This window comes from Salvelinus sp. IW2-2015, linkage group LG4q.2 (assembly GCF_002910315.2).
Source record: "Salvelinus sp. IW2-2015 linkage group LG4q.2, ASM291031v2, whole genome shotgun sequence".
Classification (NCBI taxonomy): domain Eukaryota; kingdom Metazoa; phylum Chordata; class Actinopteri; order Salmoniformes; family Salmonidae; genus Salvelinus; species Salvelinus sp. IW2-2015.
In genome coordinates this window covers 19,906,749-19,931,944 of record NC_036843.1, presented here as the reverse complement: position 1 = coordinate 19,931,944, position 25,196 = coordinate 19,906,749, and the positions used below count along the sequence as shown (strand labels likewise).

At 41.8% G+C, this 25,196-nt stretch overlaps 1 protein-coding gene across 2 annotated transcripts in view; it reads left to right on the top strand.

Annotated features, from left to right (window-relative positions):
- The window catches only part of ppp1r13ba (protein phosphatase 1, regulatory subunit 13Ba), a 60,930-nt gene that overhangs the window by 21,058 nt on the left and 14,676 nt on the right, over window positions 1-25,196 (top strand). For both annotated transcript variants that reach the window (XM_070443418.1, XM_023986882.2), the window contains exons 2-8: window positions 659-806; window positions 3,140-3,259; window positions 4,932-5,002; window positions 19,473-19,574; window positions 22,360-22,534; window positions 23,126-23,322; window positions 23,773-23,913. In XM_070443418.1, the coding sequence (XP_070299519.1) occupies window positions 659-806; window positions 3,140-3,259; window positions 4,932-5,002; window positions 19,473-19,574; window positions 22,360-22,534; window positions 23,126-23,322; window positions 23,773-23,913 (954 nt within the window). The remainder of the gene's footprint in view (window positions 1-658; window positions 807-3,139; window positions 3,260-4,931; window positions 5,003-19,472; window positions 19,575-22,359; window positions 22,535-23,125; window positions 23,323-23,772; window positions 23,914-25,196) is intronic.

Genomic DNA, 25,196 nt, shown 5'->3' with positions numbered 1-25,196 from the left:
CAAAACGAAACAGTCCCGTGTGGTAGACATACAGACACGAGATACAATCACCCACAAACAAACAGTGAGAACATCCTACCTTAATATGGTTCTCAATCAGAGGAAATGTCAAACACCTGCCTCTAATTGAGAACCATATCAGGCAACCCATTTAAACCAACATAGAAACACATAACATAGAATGCCCACCCCAACTCACGCCCTGACCAACTAAACACATACAAAAATAAGAGAAAACAGGTCAGGAACGTGACACATACCAAATCACTGTCTTACTCTAAGCATGTTGTCTTGGCAGTCTGTGCTCGTAATATCTKTCCTCTAATGTCTATCGCTCAGCTATGTCATCAATAGTGTCTCTCCCTCTTGACTGCCTCTGACTTTGAGGCAAAGCATCTGATGGAAATGTATTTAGGCTAGAGGACAGCCAGAGTTAAGGGGACATTTCCTGTAATACAAGAGTTTTCCTCTCTGGGTTACATGCATTAACATTTCTGCCATATGTATGTTGTATAGTTGCTAATCCGATATTACCAGTAGTCTGGTATTACTACAATAGAAGAGTTTGCTAGGGCAAATAAGTATGTGACTAGGCTATACCTTGTCAGAGATGTATAGTATGTTTGACAAGCTATATCTCTATGTCTCCCTTCTGTAGATGATCTTGACAGTGTACCTGAGCGACAGCCAGCAGATGCTGACAGAGGTGCCCATCACCCCAGAGACCACCTGTAAAGACGTGGTAGAGTTCTGTAAGGAGGCCGGAGAAGGTGGCTGTCACCTAACTGATGTCTGGAAGGGCAACGGTATGTGACACTTTCGGCTTTAATCTCTGACTTTAAACCTCACCTTCAACCCATAACCTTTGGGTTTAAGTCACTGGTTTAATGGTTCCCTGACTGACTGGTGTTGAGCTGACAAGTTAAAAATCTTAGCTTTTCAGATATTTAGGAAAGCACTATTTTATAATTTGCCTCTGCTTCATGACTTTTTTACGAACATTTTAGTGATCTCCAAGTTTTAGATTCATCTATTTAACTGAATGTCTTGGTATATACAGGCAAATAGACATCATTGACAGCCAGACATCATTGAGATCTCTTACTTGGGTAATCACTAACTCTCCTCCCTTGACAAATGTTTTCCATGGCCCAGCTCCCTCCCTCAGGCAGCCTAAAGGGATTTATCTGCCATTGAAAACCTTGGGCGGGACAAACAGTGTAAATACATTTTCGTGATGGAAAAACACTTTTAGTGTAAACTTAAACAACTAAAACCAGATATAAAGTTAATGACCTATATACAGTACCAGTTAAAAGTTTGAACACATACTCATTCCATGGTTTTTCTTTATTTTTACTACTTTCTACATTGTAGAATAATATACATCAAAATTATGAAATAACACATGGAATCATGTAGTAAACAAAAAGTGTTATAAAATATATTTGATTTTGATTTGTTTATTCTTTGAAGTAGCCACCCTTTTCCTAGATGACAGCTTTGCACTCGCTTGGCATTCTCTCAACCAGCTTCACGAGGTAGTCACCTGGAATGTATTTCAATTAACAGGTGTGCCTTGTTAAAAGTTAAGTTGTGGAATTTCTTTCCTTAATGCATTTGTGCCAATCAGTTGTGTTGTGACAACATAGGGCTATATTCTGTATACCACCCCTATCTGGTAAAAGACCAAGTCCATATTATCGCTAGAACAACTCAAATAAGCAAAGAGAAATGACAGTCCATAATTACTTTAAGACATGAAGGTCAGTCAATCCGGAAAATTTCAAGAACTTTGAAAGTTTCTTAAAGTGCAGTCGCAAAGACTGCACTTTAACAAGCACTATGATGAAACTGTCTCTCATGAGGACCATCACAGGAATGGAAGTTCATTAAAGTTACCAGCGTCAGAAATCGGCAATTAACTGCACCTCAGATTGCACCTCACATATTTCAAGTAACAGACTCATCTCAACATCAACTGTTCAGAGGAGACTGCGTGAATCAGGCTTTCATGGTTGAGTTGCTGCAAAGAAACCACTACTAAAGGACACCAATAAGAAGAAGAGACTTGCTTGGGCCAAGAAAKACGAGCAATGGACCTGTGTAAATCTGTCTTTTGGTCTGAGTCCAAATTTGAGATTTTTGGTTCCAACCGCCGTGTCTTTGAGATGCAGAGTAGGTGAACTTTATATTTTGATTTGTTTAACACTTTTTTTTGCTTAGTACATGATTCCAAATGTGTTATTTCATAGTTTTGATGTCATCACTATTATTCTACAATGRAGAAAATAGTCAAATTAAAGAAGAACCCTTGAATGAGTAGGTGTGTCCAAGCTTTTGACTGGTACTGTATATATTTTTTATAATCTTTGAGAACTAACCATCACCAAAATGAAAGCTAAATAGTCAGGGGGAATTGAAACATCCCAAAACAATGAATTTAGCAGTATTGATTTTGTTATTATGTTTGAGCAAAATAAAACACTATTAGCCATGGCAAATGCATAAAATTGCAGGAAATGTGCTTTCAAACTGAAACAATTGCTCACAACTCCATGGAGAAATGTGTAGGATTAACATTAAAAGACTATAAAAAAAAGACCCCCCCCCCCCACCTAAACACATTTTTGATCCAGGAAAACCCTGGCCTGTACATCCCAGACAGACAGTGAATCGTGTGTTCTAGTAATTCTATTTCAATGACTTCACAGGTGAGGGGAAAATATAGTAACTAGCTATTGGCAAGGTTGTCCTGACTGTCATGGGTTCTTCTCTCTTCATCACAACACAATACAGTGCTTCAGTACCAGAGTTTAGCCATGGGGGCTTATGTCGTTTATCCATTCTATTAATAGAACGCACTTATTTCATCTCTAATGATGATCAGGGCTGAGGGGCAATCAACCCACCATGTCACTTTACAATCACCAATAGATAATCACCCAAGTCTATGTATCTAACAACAACTCCTGTTTTCTTTTCCCGCCCAGAGAGAGTGAGACAACTGTTAGTATTGTATATAATATAACTATATTCTAATTCTGTTCTCCTTGTCCTCCACAGAGAGAGTTTTCCCCTTATTAGTATTGTATATAATAGAAATATGTTATAACTCTGTTCTCCTTGTCCTCCACAGAGAGAGTGATCCCCTTTGACCACCTGATGTATGAGCACCTGCAGGAGTGGGGTCCCAGGAGGATGGAGGTCAGGTTCTATCTGAGACACGAAGACTCCCCCTCAGAGAGCAGCGACCAGGGTGGGTGACTTGGCCTTGGTAGACCTTGCCTGGTCCCAGATCTGGTTGTGCTCTTGCAAACTCCGTTACTGTCTCTTTCCAGGTTTCCATCCAATTTTTTTACGCAAGTAAAGTTGTATAAAAAATGTCATGACAGGCCTGATGGAAACAGAACATTTGTCGGTAAATTTTCTAAATGTCGACAAAATACGCTAGACAAGGTTGGATTTTCTTGTGTCTGTAAAATGCATTATGCGAGAAATGTCGGTGGAAACACTTATGTGCAAATATTGATATAATAACCATCATATAGAAGTAAACTTGGGAGTCACACGATAACATGTTGTGTGATCCTCCCACCTGACTGTGGCCCAATCAGGGGTGGAGGGCAGGGAGACTGGGATCTGACTGGGGCCTGACTGGGGGTGTAAAAAAGGCCTGGGAAGTTGGAACTGGCCTCTGTGAATGAATTAGCCTGTAGTAAAGAGAGGAGCTTTACCACTGTTCACTATTTCTTATCACGTTAGCTATCTATACTGTAGACCAGGTATTCCCAAACTGGGGTACGCGCAATGCCGTCGGGGGTACGCCAAATATAAATGTGATTCATATTTTTACAAATATATATATATATATATATATATTCTGTTGCACAGTCACTTTATTCCTCGTTATACAGTTGAAGTCGGAAGATTACATACACCTTAGCCAAATACATTTAAACTCAGTTTTTCACAATTCCTGACATTTAATAAAAAAATCCCTGTCTTAGGTCAGTTAGGATCAACACTATTTAAGAATGTGAAATGTCATAATAATAATAATAATAATAATAATAGAGAGAATTATTTATTTCAGCTTTTATTTCTTTCATCACATTCCCAGTGGGTCAGAAGTTTACATACACTCAATTAGTGTTTGGTAGCATTGCCTTTACATTGTTTAACTTGGGTCAAACGTTTCGGGTAGCCTTCCACAAGCTTCCCACAATAAGTTGGGTGAATTTTGGCCCATTCCTCCTGACAGAGCTGATGTAACTGAGTCAGGTTTGTAGGCCTACTTGCTCGCACACGCTTTTTCAGTTCTGCCCACAAATTTTCTATAGGATTGAGGTCAGGGCTTTGTGATGGCCACTCCAATACCTTGACTTTGTTGTCCTTAAGCCATTTTGCCACAACTTTGGAAGTATGCTTGGGGTCATTGTCCATTTGGAAGACCCATTTGCGACCAAGCTTTAACTTTCTGACTGATGTCTTGAGATGTTGCTTCATTATATCCACACAATTTTCCTTCCTCATGACTGCCTTTGAACAGGTTATGGTAGTAGGTGCCAGGCTCACCGGTTTGTGTCAAGAACTGCAACGATGATGGGTTTTTCACGCTCAATAGCTTGTTTCAAGAATGGGCCACCACCCAAAGGATATCCAGCCAACTTGACACAACTGGGGGAAGCATTGGAGTCAACATGGCCCAGCATCCCTGTGGAACGGTTTCGAAACCTTATAGAGTCCGTGCACCGACGGATTTAGGCTCTTCTGAGGCCAAAAGGGGGTGCAACTCAATATTAGGAAGGTGTTCCTAATTTTTTGTACACTGTGTATATTTTTAATGCTGTACTGCTATGTATCCATGCTGTGTTAGTGACTAGTTGTCTGCACAGTGTCTGATGTGCTTGTCCTTGTTTCCAATGCAGGGAGCCAGCTCTCTCAGGAACAGTCCAACAGAGGCAGTAGAGGGAGCTCAGACCAGCCTTGTGAAGAAAGGGTAAGTCCTCACAACACAAACAAACAAAAAAACACACACACTGCAGTAAATCACCTAGCCAAACACACGTCCTGGCATAATGCCTGCCTGCGTGTGTGTGAATGGGAAGGAAGGCTGTATGACGTCATGATTTGGCATTTCAAGTCCTAATAATTCCTATACATAGGGCCAAATAGGCACCAGAGAGTTTTTACTGTAATGCCAAGGACTTCCTTGGTCACTCACTCCTAGAGATTTCATAGTGGGTCACTAAAACTCTGTGTGTTTGTGAGTGTTACACGTGTTCTGCGGTTGTGAGGCCAGTTGGATAAAACGATGTTGGAGCTGGCTTATTAACATTCAATTCTCTGGCAACAGCTCTGGTGGACATTCCTGCAGTCAGCATGCCAATTACAGCCTCCTTCAACTTGAGACWTCTGTGGTATTGTGTTGTGTGACATACAATAACTGCACATTTTAGAGTGGCCTTATTGTCTCCAGCACAAGTTGCACCTGTGTAATGATCTTGATGTTTAATCAGCTTCTTGATATGCCACACCTGTCAGGTGGATAGATTATCTTGGCAAAGGAGAAATGCTAACCAATAGGGATGTAAACAAATTTGTGCACAACATTTAAGAAAAATWGCTTTTTGTGCGTATGGAACATTTCTGGGATATTTTATTTCAGCTCATGAAACATGGGACCAACACTTTACATGTTGTGTTTATATTTTTGTTTACTATATACAGAAAGTATTCAGACCCCTTGACTGTTTCCACATTTTGTTATGTTACAGCCTCATTCTAAAATTMATTCTATTGCTTTTTCCCCTCATCAATCTATTCACAATAACCCATAATGACAAAGTAATAACATGTTTTTATAAATTTATAAAAATGTATTATAAAATATAAACTGAAATATCACATTTTCCTAAGTAATCAGACCCTTCACTCAGTACTTTGTTGAAGCACCTTTGGCAGCGATTTCAGCCTCGAGTCTTTGGTATGATGCTACAAGCTTGGCGCACCTGTATTTGGGGAGTTTCTCGCGTTCTACTCTGCAGATCCTCTCAAGCTCTGTCAGGTTGGATGGGGAGTGTCGCTGCACAGCTATTTTCAGGTGTCTCCGGCGATGTTCGATCGGGTTCAAGTCCCGGCTCTTGCTGGGCCACTCAAGGACATTCAGAGACATGTCCCGAAGCCACTCCTGCTTTGTCTTGGCTGTGTGCTTAGGATCGTTGTCTTGTTGGAAGGTGAACCTTCGCCCCAGTCTGAGGTCCTGAGTGCTCTGGAGCAGGTTTTCATCAAGGATCTCTCAGTACTTTGCACCGTTCATCTTTCCCTCGATCCTGACTAGTCTCCCAATCCCTGACGGCAAATTTTTATTTTTTAATTWAAAAAAAATCATATATTTTGTAGTGGCGGCAACGATTTGGTGTGTTAGAGTGCTCGAGTGTGTGTGTGTGTGTCTGTTTGTAGAGTGTAGAGGATTAGAAAAAGGCTTAGTGACAGGCATGATTACAGTTCCCTTAGAATTTGTCCATGTGTAAGCAGGAGATAAACTTACTACTGTCTGGCATCTCTGACCCATGCTGGAATGCTTACTGCTTTCTTTGGTATTATTTTGTGTCAAATGTCAATAATTTCTGCTAGATACTGTCCCCAGGCAGTGCTCAAAAGCAATTAAATTTAGTTTCACAGTTTATGATCTGTTCCATTACAATTTACTATATAACAACTACATGATTACTGCTGCTTGGAAACATGTGATTTGTTTCTCCACTTTTGATGTAGTTTTATGCCTGTACTGTAGTTTCTTCCTGGTTGGGTTTTTCTGATTTATCGAATGACCTTTTGACCTGGTTTTATGTCCCAGTACCTGCTATCTTCTGGTGTTCTTAAACTCTCATCTTCAGATTGAGTCCTAACCTGACATACTCATCCATCACTCACTGTGTAATCTAAAGGTAGTTACACACGCATATGTCCGAGTTCAGATTCAGCCATGAATGTTTTAAAAGAAGCAGATAACTTTCATTTAGCATAGTAACTGTAGCACTTTTAGCAACAGTGCATCTACCTTTAGTTATGAGTGAGTGCTTTTATTCAGGATTGGTTATCTCAGTCAGTCAGTCCTCATGGATTACAATAGTCTTATGACATAACTGTGTTAAGAGGATTCTTGGTTTGTGTCCCAAATGGCACCCTATTCTCTATGTGGTCCACTATGTAGGAAGGGAATAGGGAGCCATTTGGGATGKATTCTTTGGTCTCATTATTCGTGGGCTGTGGCCATGCAGCCAGACTCTCCTGGTCTGTCACTGAATTCACCCATCAGTCTCAACAGTCAGTCCTCTTGTGGAATTGGCTTTGTTTTTCCCTTCTGTTTATTGGCAAAGGAAGGAGTGAATTCATTCTAGGGGTAAGTTGTGTATCCGAGATATGACTATGATTTCTGTGTGTGTGGGTGTGTGTATACGTGGCTGTGTGTGTTATGGGGTGGGTGGGAGGGAGGGAGGGACACCTATGAGCCTGTGGTGGAGGGCTGTGTTAGTGGCACTGCTGTATTACTGTATACTCTACTGTACCGTGTTGATTCTTAGCACTTTCATATTTCTCTGCATCATCAGTGTCTCACAGGGTGGAGTAGTACACTGTCAGGAAAGTGTGTGTCTTGTCATTTATATGTAGGCTACTTTATGTGTTACCGGCCTCAGACAGTCAGCCTGCAGATCTTGCTAAAACTTCAGAAAGCGGTTAGAATAAATGTTTATCACAAGTCCCGTGTGAAGTTCAGCTAGTGGAGAAACAGGCTAGTGGAGAAACAGACTAGTGGAGAAACAGGCTAGTGGAGCACCTTTTTGCTCTTCTCATTATTTCTCTTTCAAGTGTCTCTCCTCGCTTCTTTCTACCCCTCTCTATCTCCCTCTCTCCCTCTCTCTGGAATACAGAGTCTGTATGTCCAGTCCTACCTTCCTTAGACATAAAGTGTGGAGAGCTTAGTTTGGTCATGGCAGCCATTGGACAGTCTGGCTCTGTGTGTGTTCACAGCTGTGCTGGGTGGGATCTTGGGCTGTTCTGGGGATGAGTCTGATCATTGTCGGCGTGGTCAGAATTCCAGTGGATCTTGTTCATAAGGCCAGAAGTGATAAAATAACAGGTGGTCTTACTGGACAGTGGACACTCCCTGCTTTATTTTTCACATACAGTAAACTCCGATTGGATTAAGTCCCCACTTGCACCTGCTAGTGGATGTATTCAAAAGCTTGCTGCAGTGTTCACAGCAGAGGAGAACAAAATAGTTGTGTTACGTTGTAACATGTGTCCATGCCGATAAGAGTCAATCAACTGAGGTTTGAAAATATGTCATAATGGGCCGCCTGGACTTTAATGGCTCTCTGGCTCTGAACGCTGAATTGAGCTTTATGGTCATTACTCCTGCTGCCTCCAAATGCACACCTGCTACTGGATGTGCTGTGTTGTGAGCTGTGGCTACAACAGAGCAGGGCTCAGGCAGGGTGGCCAGATGGATGGGTTTGTGACAAGAGCACAGAACCTTCTGAAGATTCTGGAGGAAACAGGTACAAAAGTGTCTATATCCATAGTAAAACGAGTCCTATATCGACATACCTGAAAGGTCTCTCAGCAAGGAAGAAGCCACTACTCTAAAACGCCATAAAAAAAGCCAGACTATGGTTTGCAACTGCACATGGGGACAAAGATCGTACTTTTTGGAGAATGTCCTCTGGTCTGATGAAACAAAAATAGAACTGTTTGGCCATAATGACCATCATTATGTTTGGAGGAAAAAGGGGAGGCTTGCAAGCCGTAGAACACCATCCCAACCATGATGCACAGGGGTGGCAGCATCATGTTATGGGGGTACTTTGCTGCAGGAGGGACTTGTGCACTTCACAAAATAGATGGCATCATGAGGAAGGAAAATTATGTGGATATATTGAAGCAGCATCAGTCAGGAAGTTAAAGCTTGGTCGCAAATGGGTCTTCCAAATGGACAATGACCCCAAGCATACTTCCAAAGTTCAATCCTATAGAACATTTTGTTGGAGGAACTGAAAAGGCATGTGCGTGCAAGGAGGCCTACAAACCTGACTCAGTTACACCAGCTCTGTCAGGAGCAATGGGCCAAAATTCARCCAACTTATTGTGGGAAGCTTGTGGAAGGCTACCCAAAATGTTTCACCCAAGTTAAACAATGTAAAGGCAATGCTACCAAATACTAATTGAGTGTATGTAATCTTCTGACCCACCACAAAATATATTTAAAGTATACTTTCAAAAACGCACCAACAGTCACGACTTCCGCCGAAGTCGGTTCCTCTCCTTGTTCGGGCGGCGTTTGGCGGTCGACGTCACCAGTCTTCTAGCCATCGCCGATCCACTTTTCTTTTTTCTCTCCTTCTTTTTTATAAATTTTGCCCCCTTTTCTCCCCAATTTCGTGGTATCCAATTGTTAGCAATTACTATCTTGTCTSATCGCTACAACTCCCGTACGGGCTCGGGAGAGACGAAGGTCGAAAGCCATGCGTCCTCCGAAACACAACCCAACCAAGCCGCACTGCTTCTTAACACAGCGCGCCTCCAACCCGGAAGCCAGCCGCACCAATGTGTCGGAGGAAACACCGTGCACCTGGCTACCTTGGTTAGTGCGCACTGTGCCCGGTCCGCCACAGGAGTCGCTGGTGCACGATGAGACAAGGATATCCCTACCGGCCAAACCCTCCCTAACCCYGACGACGCTAGGCCAATTGTGCGTCGCCCCACGGACCTCCCGGTCGCGGCCGGCTGCGGCAGAGCCTGGGCGCGAACCCAGAGTCTCTGGTGGCACAGCTAGCGCTGCAATATAGTGCCCTAGACCACTGCGCCACCTCTGAGGCCCTACACTTTTCATTTTCCATTTGTTTTGTCTTGTTTTCCTGCACACCTGGTTTACATCTCATCATCATTACTATGTGTATTTAGCCCTCTGTTCCCTCCATGTCTGTGTGGGGTATTATTTATTTGTCAAGGTTGGCACGTTTCCGTCTGGTTTGCGCCGGGTTTTGTTTTATACCCGTGCTTTGTGGCAGCCGGTACTTTGTACTTGGGTTTTCTACTTTGTGCCGCCTCACTTGTTCTTTGGGCATTTGTGTTGTGACGAGGTTGCGTTCTGTATTATGATTGCCTAAGTAACATTCTTGTCCATTCATCTCTGCTCTCCTGCYCCTGACATCCATGCACCAGCTACACACCATTGACATCAAAATGTACATATTACCCAGCATCCTTTTCTGCAGCTAAAGATTTGATTTAGAATATATTGTTCCTGACATTTAACTTATTCAAATGTTTTCATTTTCAAACTGAATAATGTTGTACTTTTAATTACATATTGCACATTTTATTGAAATGTTAATTTATTACCTTCATGTGAACAACTAAATTGTGAAATCCCAATGCTGCACAGTTCTCAAAAGTGTTACTTGTATATTGCTGCTCCAGCAACAACTGCCATGTACTGGAAATAGCATGTTAACATTGGCTGAGAAGATTCCTTGGTCAATCAAGGTAACCTGTACATTGCTAATTACAATAGCTGATGTGGTTAGTTGGTAGGAGTGTATTTGTAAAAGTATACTTGAAACACATAACACACTTTTTTTTTTTTTATGTAAAGGCCCCGGTGCACAACCGAGCAAGTAGATGTTAAAGGAATTTCATTCCTATATGTTCATCAACCAATTCAATTAAAACACTCTGCCCATTCATAAGAATTTGTAAGGTACTTATTTGCATAAAATGGACAGAAACCAGTCTSAAAATCAATCAATCAATAGCGTTTATTCTCGAGAGTACTCCCCATAGTACAATTTACATCAGGTTATATAATAAAAATGACGTCATAGGTTTTAAAATGTCCTTCCTCCTCTCGGATACAATGGCAATACAGTTCACAGCCTTCTTACATTGTCTGCCACCTGTTAAACAATACAACCAGCCCAAGGTCTCTCCCCTCCCTGGTTAGAGACAGAATGTCCTGTAAGGAACACATCATTCCAGCCTGTCTGATGGTAACTCCATTCGTTTCTAACAAGGAACAGACAGTCCTTGTTTTAATTCTTGATTAAAATTACACACATTATATTCAGCATTATGATTATAATAAGATTCATACATCCATACAGTAACATAGTAGTATTCTGTTTAGTTATAATTCTAAGTCAAATGTATACATAATTTAGTCATTATTCATAAAAATCCCATAACAGTAGACAAGTACATGAGAGTGTCTAGTTTGATAAACAGCGCCTCACAAGTCCTCAACTGGCAGCTTCATTAAATAGTACCCGCAAACACCAGTCTCAACGTCAACAGTGAAGAGGCGACTCAGGGATACTGGCCTTCTAGGCAGAGTTGCAAAGAAAAAGCCATATCTCAGACTAGCCAATAAAAATAAAATATTAAGATGGGCAAAAGAACACAGACACTGGACAGAGGAACTCCGCCTCGAAGGCCAGCATCCCGGAATCGCCTCTTCACTGTTAACATTGAGACTGGTGTTTTGCGGGTACTATTTAATGAASCTTCCAGTTGATGACTTGTGAGGCGTCCGTTTATTAAACTACTTGCTCAGTTGTGCACCGGGGCCTCCCACTCCTCTTTCTATTCTGGTTAGAGACAGTTTGCGCTGTTCTGTGAAGTGAGTAGTACACAGCGTTGTACGAGATCTTCAGTTTCTTGGCAATTTCTCGCATGGAATAGACTGAGTTTCAGCGGGAAGTTATTTGTTTCTGGCCATTTTGAGCCTGTAATCGAACCCACAAATGCTGATGCTCCAGACACTCACCTAGTCTAAAGAAGGACAGCTTTATTGCTTCTTRAATCAGCACGGCAGTTTTCAGCTGTGCTAACATAATTTCAAAAAGGTTTTCTAATGATCAATTAGCCTTTTCAATTATACACTTGGATTAGCTAACACAACATGCCATTGGAACACAGGAGTGATTGTTGCTGATAATGGGCCTCTGTACGCCTTTGTAGATATTCCATTTTAAAAATCAGCCGTTTCCAGCTACAATAGTCATTTACAACATTAACAATGTCTGCACTGTATTTTGGATCAATTTAATGTTATTTTAATGGACAAAAATGTGCTTTTCTTTCAAAAACAAGGACATTTCTAAGTGACCCCAAACTTTTGAACAGTAGTGTACATCAAATGTGCTTTAGGTGTTTTCGAACTATATTTTCAAGCTTTATCTAATATACTAAGAATATACTTAAGTACAAAAAAAGTGTCCCAATTTAGATAATTTTAAGTGTATTTAATATATTTAAATGCTAATWAAAAAAACTAATAAAATTGACATTAAATGTATTTTGAAATTATGCCAATTTACATCATTTTAAATATACTTAAAATATGTTTATAAAGAATTATTTAAGTATACAGTTGAAGTTGGAAGTTTACATACACCTTAGCCAAATACAGTATTTCACAATTCCTGACATTTAATCCTAGTAAAAAATCCCTGTTTTAGGTTAGTTAGGATCACCACTTTATTTTAAGAATTTGAAATGTCAGAGTAATAGTAGAATATTTTTTTCAGCTTTTATTTCATTCATCACATTCCCAGTGAGTAAGAAGTTTACATACACTCAATTAGTATTTGGTAGCGTTGCCTTTAAATTGCTTAACTTGGGTCAAACGTTTCAGGTAGCCTTCCACAAGCTTCCCACAATAAGTTGGGTGAATTTTGACCCATTCCTCCTGACAGAGCTGGTGTAACTGAGTCAGGGTTGTAGGCCTCCTTGCTCGCACACACTTTTTCAGTTCTGCCCACAAATTGTCTGTAGGATTAAGGTCAGGGCTTTGTGATGGCCACTCCAATACCTTGACTTTGCCACAACTTTGGAAGTATGCTTGGGGTCATTGTCAATTTGGAAGACCCATTTGCGACCAAGCTTTAACTTCCTGACTGATTTCTCGATGTTGCTTCAATATAGCTYCATAATRTTCCTCCCTCATGATACCATCTATTTTGTGAAGTGCACCAGTCCCTCCTGCAGCAAAGCACGCCCACAACATGATAATGCCACCCCGGTGCTACACGGTTGGGATGGTGTTCTTCGGCTTGCAAGCCTCCACGTTTTTCCTCCAAACATAATGATGGTCATTATGGCCAAACAGTTCGATTTTTGTTTCATCAGACCAGAGGACATTTCTCCAAAAAGTACGATCTTTGTCCGCATGTGTAGTTGCAAACCGTAGTCTGACTTTTTTTATGGTGGTTTTGGAGCAGTGGCTTCTTCCTTGCTGAGCGGCCTTTCAGGTTATGTCTATATAGGACTCGTTTTGCTGTGGATATAGGTACTTTTGTACTCCAGCATCTTCCCTGTTGTTCTGGGATTGATTTGCACTTTTCGCACCAAAGTACGTTCATCTCTAGGAGACAGAACGCGTCTCCTTCCTGAGCGGTATGGCGGCTGTGTGGTCCCATGGTGTTTATACTTGCGTACTGTTGTTTGTACAGATGAACGTGGTACCTTCAGGTGTTTGGAAATTGCTCCCAAGGGTGAACCAGACTTGTGGAGGTCTAGAATTTTTTTCTGAAGTCTTGACTGATTTCTTTTGAATTCCCCATGATGTCAAGCGAAGAGTCACTGAATTTGAAGGTAGTCCTTGAAATCCATCCACAGGTACACCTCCAATTGACTCAAATGATGTCAATTAGCCTTCCAGAAGCTTCTAAAGCCATGACATCATTTTCTGGAATTTTCCAAGCTGTTTAAAGGCACAGTCAACTTAGTGTATGTAAACTTTTGACCCACTGGAATTGTGATTGTTGGCCTGTTACAATACATACATCATGATGGATTTGACAAGTATCCACTTTGTTCGACTTTGTTCAATGTGCGCTAGTCTGGTCAATGGTTCCATTGACTGCTATACTGCCAAGATCCTTTAAACGTGTAAATTCTGAAAAATACGTTTGCTTCGCCTTCAAGCAACCTAGGTAGTGCTAGGTATCAACAGGCAAGCCAGCCGGGTCTGGAGACTATAGTGAGCYTCGATTGGTTATTCATAACTGGATGTCGCTGAGTATTTTAATAGTTTATTACAATTTTGGTCCCTCGCCCAACGCCCGAATGCGCATCTCCTGGCAGTTGGAGAAATTGCTTTTTGGACTATGATAGAGCCTTGACTCTGAGGCTCTATTGAGAATTACATTTACATGCTAGAAGTGTAATCAGTGTGCCTATTCCTGAGATCACAGCAATTTTAGAATATGATGCATGAAAGCTTGTGAATGATACAAGGTTGTGAATGATACAAGGTTTCCCCTTGTATCATTCCCTGTGCGCATCTGGAGGGTCCCAGATTCTGTCTGCCAGACAGCTGTGGCGCAGGGACTTTATGGCAGCAGGAGCTTGGAAGAGGGAGGGGGGTGTACTCGTCCGGCAGTCTGGCTCCAGCAGCAGAGAGAGGAGAGAGGGAGTAGTGGAAAGAACTGCTGGCACGTCAAAATTGGAACAAAACCTGCACAGGGGTGAAAAATGTATGCTGTCACAAAGTCACGTCAGCGACGAAGAATGGGCACTTTTGATAGGCTACATGTTTTAGATGTTCTTAGCCTACGTATTTTTTTTACATTGAGATAGGGGTTTTTGTTGTAGAAACATTTGGGACATACAGAGAAAGACAAATACGATCCGTTATCCGCCAGGCCTAAATAGATGTGACAACTATCCCGTTGATTCTCGAACCCTCTGTTTACTGATTTGTAGATCAGCGTGCGAACGCTTGTAACCGGGACAGCAGGGGACTAACCAACCGCGCTCCTCGAGCCAGAGGAAGTGCATTAGTGCATTGTCATTCAGTGCATTGTCATTGTCATTCAGTGGCGCCAATACGGAGCTACATTTTCTGGATTAGCAGGGGAACTATTTGCTAGAAAAAATGGAGTGGAAACATGTTGAGGCTGTACAGGAATTTACAGTTGAAGGACAATGCAGCAAAATGAAGGTGCGATCTTGCAGAATTACATGGGACGCCCACCAGGTAATAAAACCTATTTAAATTAAATAGCTTTGATGTTTTGTCATGGTGTGAAGTTTCTCCGTGCAGGTCAGTCACATCGTTGTCTCTGCCTATAAGGCTTTCCATGTGGTGTTATTGATTTGTATAGCATTTCATTGTATATATCCTGAGCGGAGAAAAGTATATGTTATGTAACATAAGGATGGAATAAAAAGCAAATAAGAGAATATTTTGAAAATCAGCATTTTTCATGATTTTAATAATCATGTAATGCCATAATTGCATAATTTAATGAATGTTGTATAGAAGTATTGTGAAGTGGCACTGATTTTTGCATTGAAATATTGGCATAGCTGTCCATTTATTGTGTGCAATTGAAATGTGTAAGATATGTTCTGTTATTTAAAGCCTACATGTTTATTCTTAGGATCCCCATTCATGTGTAATGTGACTTAAACTTTGTGCTATAGTCGGCAGCTATGTCTATTCCCATAGATGAAACATTGAAGGTACACTACTGTGGCATGGTCCTTCATATGGTAGGAGGGGTGATGCAGCATTCTGATCCTACACTTGTTTTCTAATATCAGCAGTTATGTCATGGTTTGACGTGACGGAAATGCACTGTAGCATTTTTGACAATTTCCCTTACCTTGCATTAGACCCTGACTGACTCCTGCTTTCCTGCTGTTTAACTGACATTGACAGACGCGTTAAAAGACTGACAGCAGGTACTTAGAACAGTACTGATATCGTCAAAGCCTAACGTCTGTTTGAAGCTATGTCAGTTAAATTACTCTACAGCTCTGTTAAAATGCAACCAAGCCTGCTTTCTGTGGTCTTTTCAAACCCCATTTGACTGATGAGAAGAATTTGTTGCTGAATGAGGGCAACTCTGCCCATAGGCCCACTAGTCTATAATGATCAGTGTAGTACTCATTCTATCCATCCTTCTGGGGATGGATGCAACGTTCCACTGTTGAATTGTATTGTCATGTATTCCAGGAACTCTTGATGTGACAGGCAACACTTGACAGTTCCGTTGACTGATGCATGACTGAATGGACCACTTAGAGGCACCTTTCATTGTTACAGACACACACACACACCGAGTATTGTGTTTGTTAATCAGTGACTACACACAATCACAGGACATGGCAGGACTAAAAGCTTCCTGTTCAGGCAAACAGACATTTCCTAGTGGTCCAATGAAGATTGTTGGTGTGTGAGCACCGTGTGATGTGAGCATGCTTGCGTGCGCTGAGAATTATTATAATTTTTTCTTTAAAAAAAAGCATTATTCAGCGATTCCATGCCAAGACAGCCCAAAAATAGTTTTGGGATCTCAGATTATTCTGTCAATATTCACATAGAAACTTAATTGAGGGCGGCAGGTAGCCTAGTGGTTAGAGCTTTGAACTAGTAATCGGAAGGTTGCAAGATCGAACCCCGAGCTGACAAAGTAAAAATCTGTTGTTCTGACCCCTGAACAAGGCAGTTAACCCACTGTTCCTAGGCTGTCATTGAAAATAAGAATTTGTTCTTAACTGACTTGCCTAGTTAAATAAAGGTAAAAAAAGGATGGGAAGGATGTTTTAAATGCTTTTAAAATTTCTATAACAAATATTTGTTATGTACATTCCTCCTGTAAGACCGTACATGATACAGACATCATCTTGGTGTCATTTTGCTCCTTATAGTGTGCTCTCAAATATGTAGTATGTCTAGATTCTGAAATAAAACAATTCACAATTTATTCAACATACAGTACCAGTCAAAAGTTTGGACACCTACTCATTCAAGTTTTTAAAATTATTATTATTTTTTACTATTTTCTATATTGTAGAATAATAGTGAAGACATCAAAACTATGAAATAGCACATGGAATCATGTAGTAACCAAAAAAAGTGTTCAACAAATCAAAATATGTTTTATATTTGAGATTCTACAAAGTAGCCACCCTTTGCCTTGATGACAGCTTTGCACACTCTTGGCATTCTCTCAACCAGCTTTACCTGGAATCCTTTTACAACAGTCTTGAAGGAGTTCCCACATATGCTGAGCTCTTGTTGGCTGCTTTTCCTTCACTCTGTGGTCCAACTCATCCCAAACCATCTCAATTGGGTTGAAGTCGGGTGATTGTGGAGGCCAGGTCATCTGATGCAGCACACCATCACTCTCCTTCTTGGTCAAATAGCCCTTACACAGCCTGGAGGTGTGTTTTGGGTCATTGTCCTGTTGGAAAAACAAATGATAGTCCCACTAAGCACAAACCAGATGGGATGGCGTATCGATGCAGAATGCTGTGGTAGTCTTCACTATTATTCTACAATGTAAAAATAAAGAAAAATCCTTAAATGAGTAGGTGTGTCCAAACTTTTGACTGGTACTGTAAATATAAATATCTCAAAAGTACCCTTTTTGTTAATTTTAAAGTTGAAATCCGATGCGGTCGAACTACCACTTCTGTTGGTGAAATTACAACAACAAAGACGTTATTACCTCGGACATCATTGCACGTGCGATAGAACAGCAGAGTACTGCAATATTTTTATTACGTTGCTGGATGCTCATCTCCTACTTTWKAAAAAAKAKAAKAAAAACAACAATAACAAATGCACCTGGGGTGACCAGTGGCGCTGTTTCACCTTTCATGGATCTCAGCTTTAAGACCTATTGTTTGGAACAATATACTCTACAAGTTCATCACATTTACAGAGTGTGCTCTGCTAATTATGAAATTATGAGCATTTTTAGGAGAACCACCAACACAGTGAATGGGGAAAATGAATTAAAAGGGAACTCCTTCTGCTTGCAATTTGCTGAATGTGCAATCCTAAAGGAGGGCTGTGATTGGTTAATGACCTAACAACTGTGATCATCAACTAGATTCAGCCATGGGCCGATGTGACCGCAAGAAGCACAAACAGGTATAATATTTGACTAAAGCATAATAATTTCAAACCTTCCTTACATTTGTATACGATCACATACACTGAGTGTATAAACATTAGGCTCGTAAATCAACATCTTCCTAATATTGAGTTGCACCCCCTTTTGCCTTCAGAACAGCCTTAATTCATCTGAGCACTACAAGGTGTCAAGAGTTCCACAGGGATTCTGGCCCATGTTGACTCTAATGCTTCCCACATGTTGGCTGAATCTCCTTTGAGTGGTGGACCATTCTTGATACACATGGGAAACTGTTGAGCATGAAAAACCCAGCAGTGTTGCAGTTCTTGACACAAACCGGTGCGCCTGGCACCTACTACTACCATATCCCATTCAAAGGCAGTTAAATCTTTTGTCTTTCCCATTCATGCTCTGAATGTCAAACATACACAATCCATGTCTCAATTGTCTCAAGGCTTAAAGTCTATGTCATGGAAAGAGCAGGTGTTCTTAATGTTTTGTACAATCAGTTATATCGCTCTATTGTGTGTGGGAATACTTTAACAGATTTTCAAAAAATAAAGTCACTTGGAGCTGATTTGTTGGTGTTTTTACAATAATTATTATTTGATTTTTTTAGCTCTGAAAACTTGGGGGTGCAAATGTAATCACTGCTGGACCAAATTCGGKCCACGGGCCGCCAGTTGGGGAACCCTGACCTATAACGTAAATTGCTATGTATGAAATGGATAATGTAATTAAAAGTATATTGTTCCAAACCAATATGTCTAAAAATAAGCTAAATCAAAAAGGGTACTTTTGAGATATTCTTATTAATATTTGTAATGTTGAATAAATTAATGTGATTTTATTTTATTATTTAAAAAAAATCTGAATCTAGACATACTACATATTTGAGAGCACACTATAAGGAGTATAATGACACCAATATGATGTCTGTATCATGTACAGATCACAGGGTCTTACAGGAGACATGTATACAGTAGGTCTAAAACGGSCCTAAAATGGCCACTTTCATCGTAATTTTCTCTTAAATTGTTTGTAATACAAATTAAAAAGCATGTCAAACATACCTCCTCCCAATYAATTTTGTATGTGAAAGTTGCCAGAACAAATCATTTTTGCCCTGTCCTGGCATGGAATCGCCTTATTCATTTTGATAGCTTTGTGTGGCACACACCCTGCACTCAGCATCATGGGTCAGCAGAAAACCTTTAAATGTCATGAGCATACTGTTTGATATTAAAATGTATATGATATTCTGTTTTGATATTCATTTTTTATGTCACAAAACTACTATATGAGTCCTCTAACTTTACATCAAAGAGGACAGTTCTGCTTTTGCTTTTTTGATGCTATAGAGACTTGTCTTCCATAAGACAGATATGTTCTCTTTGTTTGACGTTGTTATTTAGATCTCCTGCTGCCTACACCAGTCTCTGTAACTCTATTGCCTAATGTTTTATGTGTGTGTTGGTTGAGAGGGCCCACATTTTGAGCGTGTTCTATGTCTCTGTCTCGTATGTGTAGGTGGGGAACCCTTGCGTGGAGCTGACTCTGTCGGAGCTGCAGGAGATGGCCACACGGCAACAGCAACAGATCGAGACCAAACAGCAGATGCTGGTTGCCAAGGTACTAGAACACAGARAATAATATAAACCATTAACATCATTATTGACCTCTCTGTGATAAACCTCCTTTCCTACCGCAAACCGTATTGACCTCGCATTCAGAAAACCCACTGGTGTCTACACCTCTGAGATTTCTGCCAAGCTCAAAGTTTTTACCCTCTGAGTTGAGTGGCTGTGCTGTGTCAATTAGAGCACGCCGTAGCAAAATGTTTTAAAGCTTTTCTCATTGGACAAGTCTGGGGTAGTCCCTTTTATTTCAGTCCCTTTTTCATCCAATTGGTGCCTACTGAACGTGGCCTCGTTGTGTTGTGGGATCGGTGCTGTTTGAGTGTCCAGAGTGTAAATCATTCTGGTTAGTCACAGGCAGTTTTTCTGGATTGGCTCAGGTTTCAGCCTCTCTCTGTGGGCTCCAGCCAGTCAACATGTGGGTCAGAAGGCTCATCTATATATTTTTTATTTAACTAGGCAAGTCAGTTAAGAACAAATTGTTATTTACAATGACGGCCTAGGAACAGTGGGTTAACTGCCTTGTTCAGGGGTCAGAACGACAAATCTTTACCTTGTCAGCTTGGGGATTTCGATCTTGCAACCTTTCGGTTACTGGCCCAACGCTCTAACCACTAGGCTACCTGCCGCCCAATAGTTATATAGTTATGTAATATATAGATCCTCAGCTTCCACTGGGCTGGGGGACAGACACCCGGTCAGAGAGCAGGTCTATATGTTATAGATCTATAGATGGATCCTCAGCTTCCACTGTCTGGGCTGGGCCATACATATGTCACCAGGGATCCATTTGACATGGCACTCTATTCCCTCTATAGGTAACCGGCCAGAATGGGGAGMACTGGGAAGATGATTTACTGGGGTCTCAGACAGGGGGAAGAGTGGATGAACCTGGTTCCTCTAGGTTTCCACCTTRAAAGGAGGTTTTACTGACCACTGTGCTTCTGCTTCTGCTTGCTCTTTGATTGGTTGATGGAATGGGGTATAGTTCACACGGTCTGTGGTTGATATGGTCTGTGGTTAATCTGGTCACATGTGCTGTGGTCAGCTTGTTGTGGTCTCTGTGGTCATTTAAACACAACAAACAAGCTGATCTAGGAACTGCATGTGAGGATGAGTTCAGTCACGATCTAGGTACAAGGCCATGGTTACTAAGGTTAGTGCGGTCATTGTGGGAGGTGGCTGCGTGCGTTGCCAGCGACAACAACAGGAAGGGACTAGATGTCCGGCAGGAAATTAGGTCAGCAGTYAGCAGCCAGCTGCTGAGAAGGAAGTGTGTTGTCTCAAGAAGGGGAGAAGACGGAGAGGAACCTAGAGGGTTGAACAGTATTTTACCACACCCAGCGCACTGGTCACTTCCCAGGAATGTCTAAGTCAGAACATACTGGAAACTCTAATTTAGCACCAGGAAAGCATTTACGTGTCTCATGACATCAAGGGGACATCTTGTCACGTATTCTTTAGTGTTTCATTGATCATCACATTTCCTTTACAAGGAGTTTGGATCCGGTTGTGGGTTAGGTTTTGACTGATATTTCTCATTCTGAAGGTAAATATGATTTTATGATGGGGCTGAAGGAACACTGCAAATGTTCCAATGTTTTCTGTTCTTTGAAAAGCCATGATGCCTTACTCTGTGGATGATTGTAATGATGAGGGTAATAATGGTGATGAAGTGGACTCCTAGAGGCTCAGTGTAGATTGACTGTATAAGCTACACAGCATTTTAGTGAGTCATATTTGTTCAGTGTATTAGCGGTGTGTATTAATGTGTGTGAGTATCTGTGAGTTTGTATTGAGCTCCTTCTATTGAACAGTAAATTGTGTTTAGGCAACACTCCCTGTCCTACTCTGTCTCTCTCTGTCAGAGCCTGTACTGTGTTTGCTCATTCTAGAGCAGACCTGAAAATGCTTGTCAGCACCACGTAGTCTTGCAATCCCTTTCATTCGCTCTCATTCACATACTGATTCCTTTTTCCTTCATTCTCTTACTCCAACACTTGTGTGTATTTGGTATGTATGGATTCACTTCCCGTTATTTAGATTTTCTATGTATGTGAGTATTATTTGCAAGGCTGGTATTTTCTTGTATTGGAAAAAACATGTATTGGCAAAGCCCTTTTCCTATTGTGATAAGATACTTTTTTGGGGTGTATTCTCTCTTCTCTGCGAGCTGGTGTGTTGAGGCCCACTGTGTTAGCTGAATAGGATTGTATTTAATGTGTGTCTCTTGCTCCCTCTTTTCTCAATCCTTTTTATTACCTTCTTTTTCCTTTAACTTCTCATTCCTCTTCATCTTTTGTTCCTTTCAACTCTCTTCTGTGCGAACTGAGGTGTGTGTGTGTGAAAGTTATTTCTAAAAGCAGGGTCATTGTGTGTTGTGTGTGTGTGTGTGTGTGTGTGTGTGTGTGTGTGTGTGTGTGTGTGGTGTGTGTGTGGTGTTGTGTGTGTGTGTGTTGTTCGTGTGTGTGTGTGTTTGTTTCGACTCTGTGTGTGTGTGTGTGTGTGTGTGTGTGGTGTGTGTGTGGGTGTGTGTGTGTGTGGCACGCGTCAGTTTTGTAATTTATCTGTCATTGCACTGTGCTTGAATGAAGTTGGAGGAATGTTTCACTACATTTTCCCTCCCCACATCTGTAACTCATTGTTCCCTTCTGTTCCTCCAACCCAACCCAACCCTGCTCTCCTGTCCTCTTTCTCTGTCCTCTCTCTCCGCCCTCTCCTGTCCTCTCTCCTCCCTCCCTCTCTCTGTCCTCTCCTCCTTTCCCCTCCTCTCCTTTCAGGAGCAGCGTCTGAGGTACCTGCAGCAGCAGGACCACAGACAGGGCCAGACAGTGTCAGAGGCTGAGAAGCTACAGAGGTTGAAAGGGCGAGTTGAGAGTCAGGAGGCCAAACTAAAGAAGATCCGCGCCATGAGGGGCCAGGTGGACTACAGCAAGCTCATCAATGGCAACCTGTGTAAGCCATGTGATGCAGGATGCAAACGCACACTCCTCCTGGTGGGAGGAGCTATAGGAGAACAGGCTCATTGTAATGGCTGGAATGGAATAGATGGAACGGAGTTTGATACCGTTCCGTTCATTCCATTCCAGCCGTTACAATGAGCCTGTTCTCCTATAGCTCCTCCCACCAGCCTCTTCTGACGGAGAACCCCAGCATAGTGGAATCTAGGCCCCGTTCAGCTGTCCATGATGTCATCTCTTTCCCTAGTTCTGTCAGTGAGCCTGGAAACTGACCCTCCCCATGTTGTGGTCTGGAACTGGGTGTGTCTGGGTGCCTTAAAGTCCCTATGTTCATACTGTAGCAGGGTGTAGTCCTGTCCTGTATAACGTCCAGGGCTGCACCCTGTCTGACACATTCTGATACTGGTACTCAGGAGAAAGGGGAGTTGTCCATCCAGTCCACAACTTTCCAATACACTCTATTCACTCTTCTCTCATACACCATCAGACTTGAAACATCTATGTTTTGATTTCTCCCAACACACTCAAACACACAGCTAGTCTGTATCTCACAGTGTACTGCGTCTCCTCTCCGCTCCTCATGCAGCGGCTGAGATCCAGCATGTGAGTGGGCAGTTCCAGGAGAAGCAGGCAGAGCTGCAGTCAGCTGTGGTGAAGGTGGACCAGCTCACCCAGCAGCTGGAGGACCTGAGGAGGGGACGTCTCAACGGCCTGCAGCCCCRAGGAGGACCTCTCACTGGCACCGCCGCTCTGGAGCTACGTAAACTCTACCAGGAACTACAGGTACATTTCCTGAAGAAAATGTGTGCTTGCTTCGGCTGRTCTAAAAGTATATTTTGGGTACTACTGCATAATGTACACTGTATAATGTACACTGTCTGCTCAGAAGTGCTGTACATGTCATCAGAGAGAAAGCTTGATGTGACATTTATTTTTACGTAATACAACAAGCAATGACACTATAAAATGGCACTTCAGATTCACATTTTGTTAGGAAGTTCCAGATGATGTCATCCAGCTGCAGAGCACATGTGAAGGAGAGGAGATTAGATGAGAGGCTGACATTTTCATTCTGAAGGATATTTGCGACGCTGACATAATAGATGTGCAGCTTTGTCTCTCCATTCCTCATCCTGCCAGGGCATGGTTAAACAGAGACAGGACAGGGCGCACGTTGCCCATCCATCTGCCTCCTGGTGTGACAGCCATTCTGTTCCGTGTTCTCTCTGTCAGGTGCGTAACAAGCTGAACACGGAGCATAGTGGCAGGCTGCAGCAGAACAAGGAGCTGCTGAATAAGCGCAACACGGAGGTGACTATGATGGACAAGCGCATTGGGGACCTTCGCGAGCGCCTGCACAAGAAAAAAACAGAGGCACGTCAAAAAGAGATCAACCCCACAGGAAGAAACTCTCAGATTGAGTATCTCTGGGAAGCTTCTATCTCAATACTTTTTTTTTTAATTGAACCTTTATTTAACCAGGTAGGCCAGTTAAGAACAAGTTCTCATTTACAACTGCGATCTGGCCAAGATAAAGCAAAGCAGTGCGGCAAAAACGACAACAGAGAGTTACACATGGGATAAATAAACGTACAGTCAATAACACAATAGAAAAATCTGTATACAGTGTGTGCAAATGAAGTAAGGAGGTAGGACAATAAATAGGCCAATAGTGGCGAAGTAWTTACAATTTAGAAATTTACACTGGAGTGATATATGTGCAGATGAGGATGTACAAGTAGAAATACTGGTGTGCAAAAGAGCAGAAAAACAAATATGGGGATGAGATGGTTGATTGGATGGGCTATTTACAGATGGGCTGTGTACAGCTGCAGCGATCAGTAAGCTTCTCTGACAGCTGACGCTTAAAGTTAGTGAGGGAGATATAAGTCTCCAACTTATATAAGTCTCCGATTTTTGCAATTCGTTCCAGTCATTGGCAGCAGAGAACTGGAAGGAAAAGAGGCCAAATGAGGTGTTGGCTTTGGGGATGACCGGTGAAATATACCTGCTGGAGCGCGTGCTACGGGTGGGTGTTGCTATGGTGACCAGTGAGGCGGAGCTTTACCTAGCAAAGACTTATAGATGACCTGGAGCCAGTGGGTTTGGTGACGAATATGTAGCGAGGACCAGCCAACGAGAGCATACAGGTCGCAGTGGTGGGTAGTATATGGGGCTTTGGTGACAAAACAGATGGCACTGTGATAGACTGCATTCAATTTGCTTTGTGTTCCCACTCACTCTCATACATACAGACTGCCAGTGTACACAGTAGCATAGCATGCCTAAATACTGTGCATTGTGTAGTGAAAGTACACAAAGTTTTCACATTTTGCTGCCTTAAAAACTAGCATTTTAATTTTCCAAATTGAAGGCAACAAAATGCTGATAATTTCACTAGGCACTGTTAACACGTATTTAGGTAGTTGACTGCCCTCTGTCTCTTAACAATTCTCTGTAATCATTGTGATTTGAACCACCGCTGCTTTGGCTGTGGAAGTACAGTGGGGCAAAAAAGTATTTAGTCAGCCACCAATTGTGCAAGTTCTCCCACTTAAAAAGATGAGAGAGGCCTGTAATTTTCARCATAGGTACACTTCAACTATGACAGACAAAATGAGAAAAAATTATCCAGAAAATCACATTGTAGGATTTTT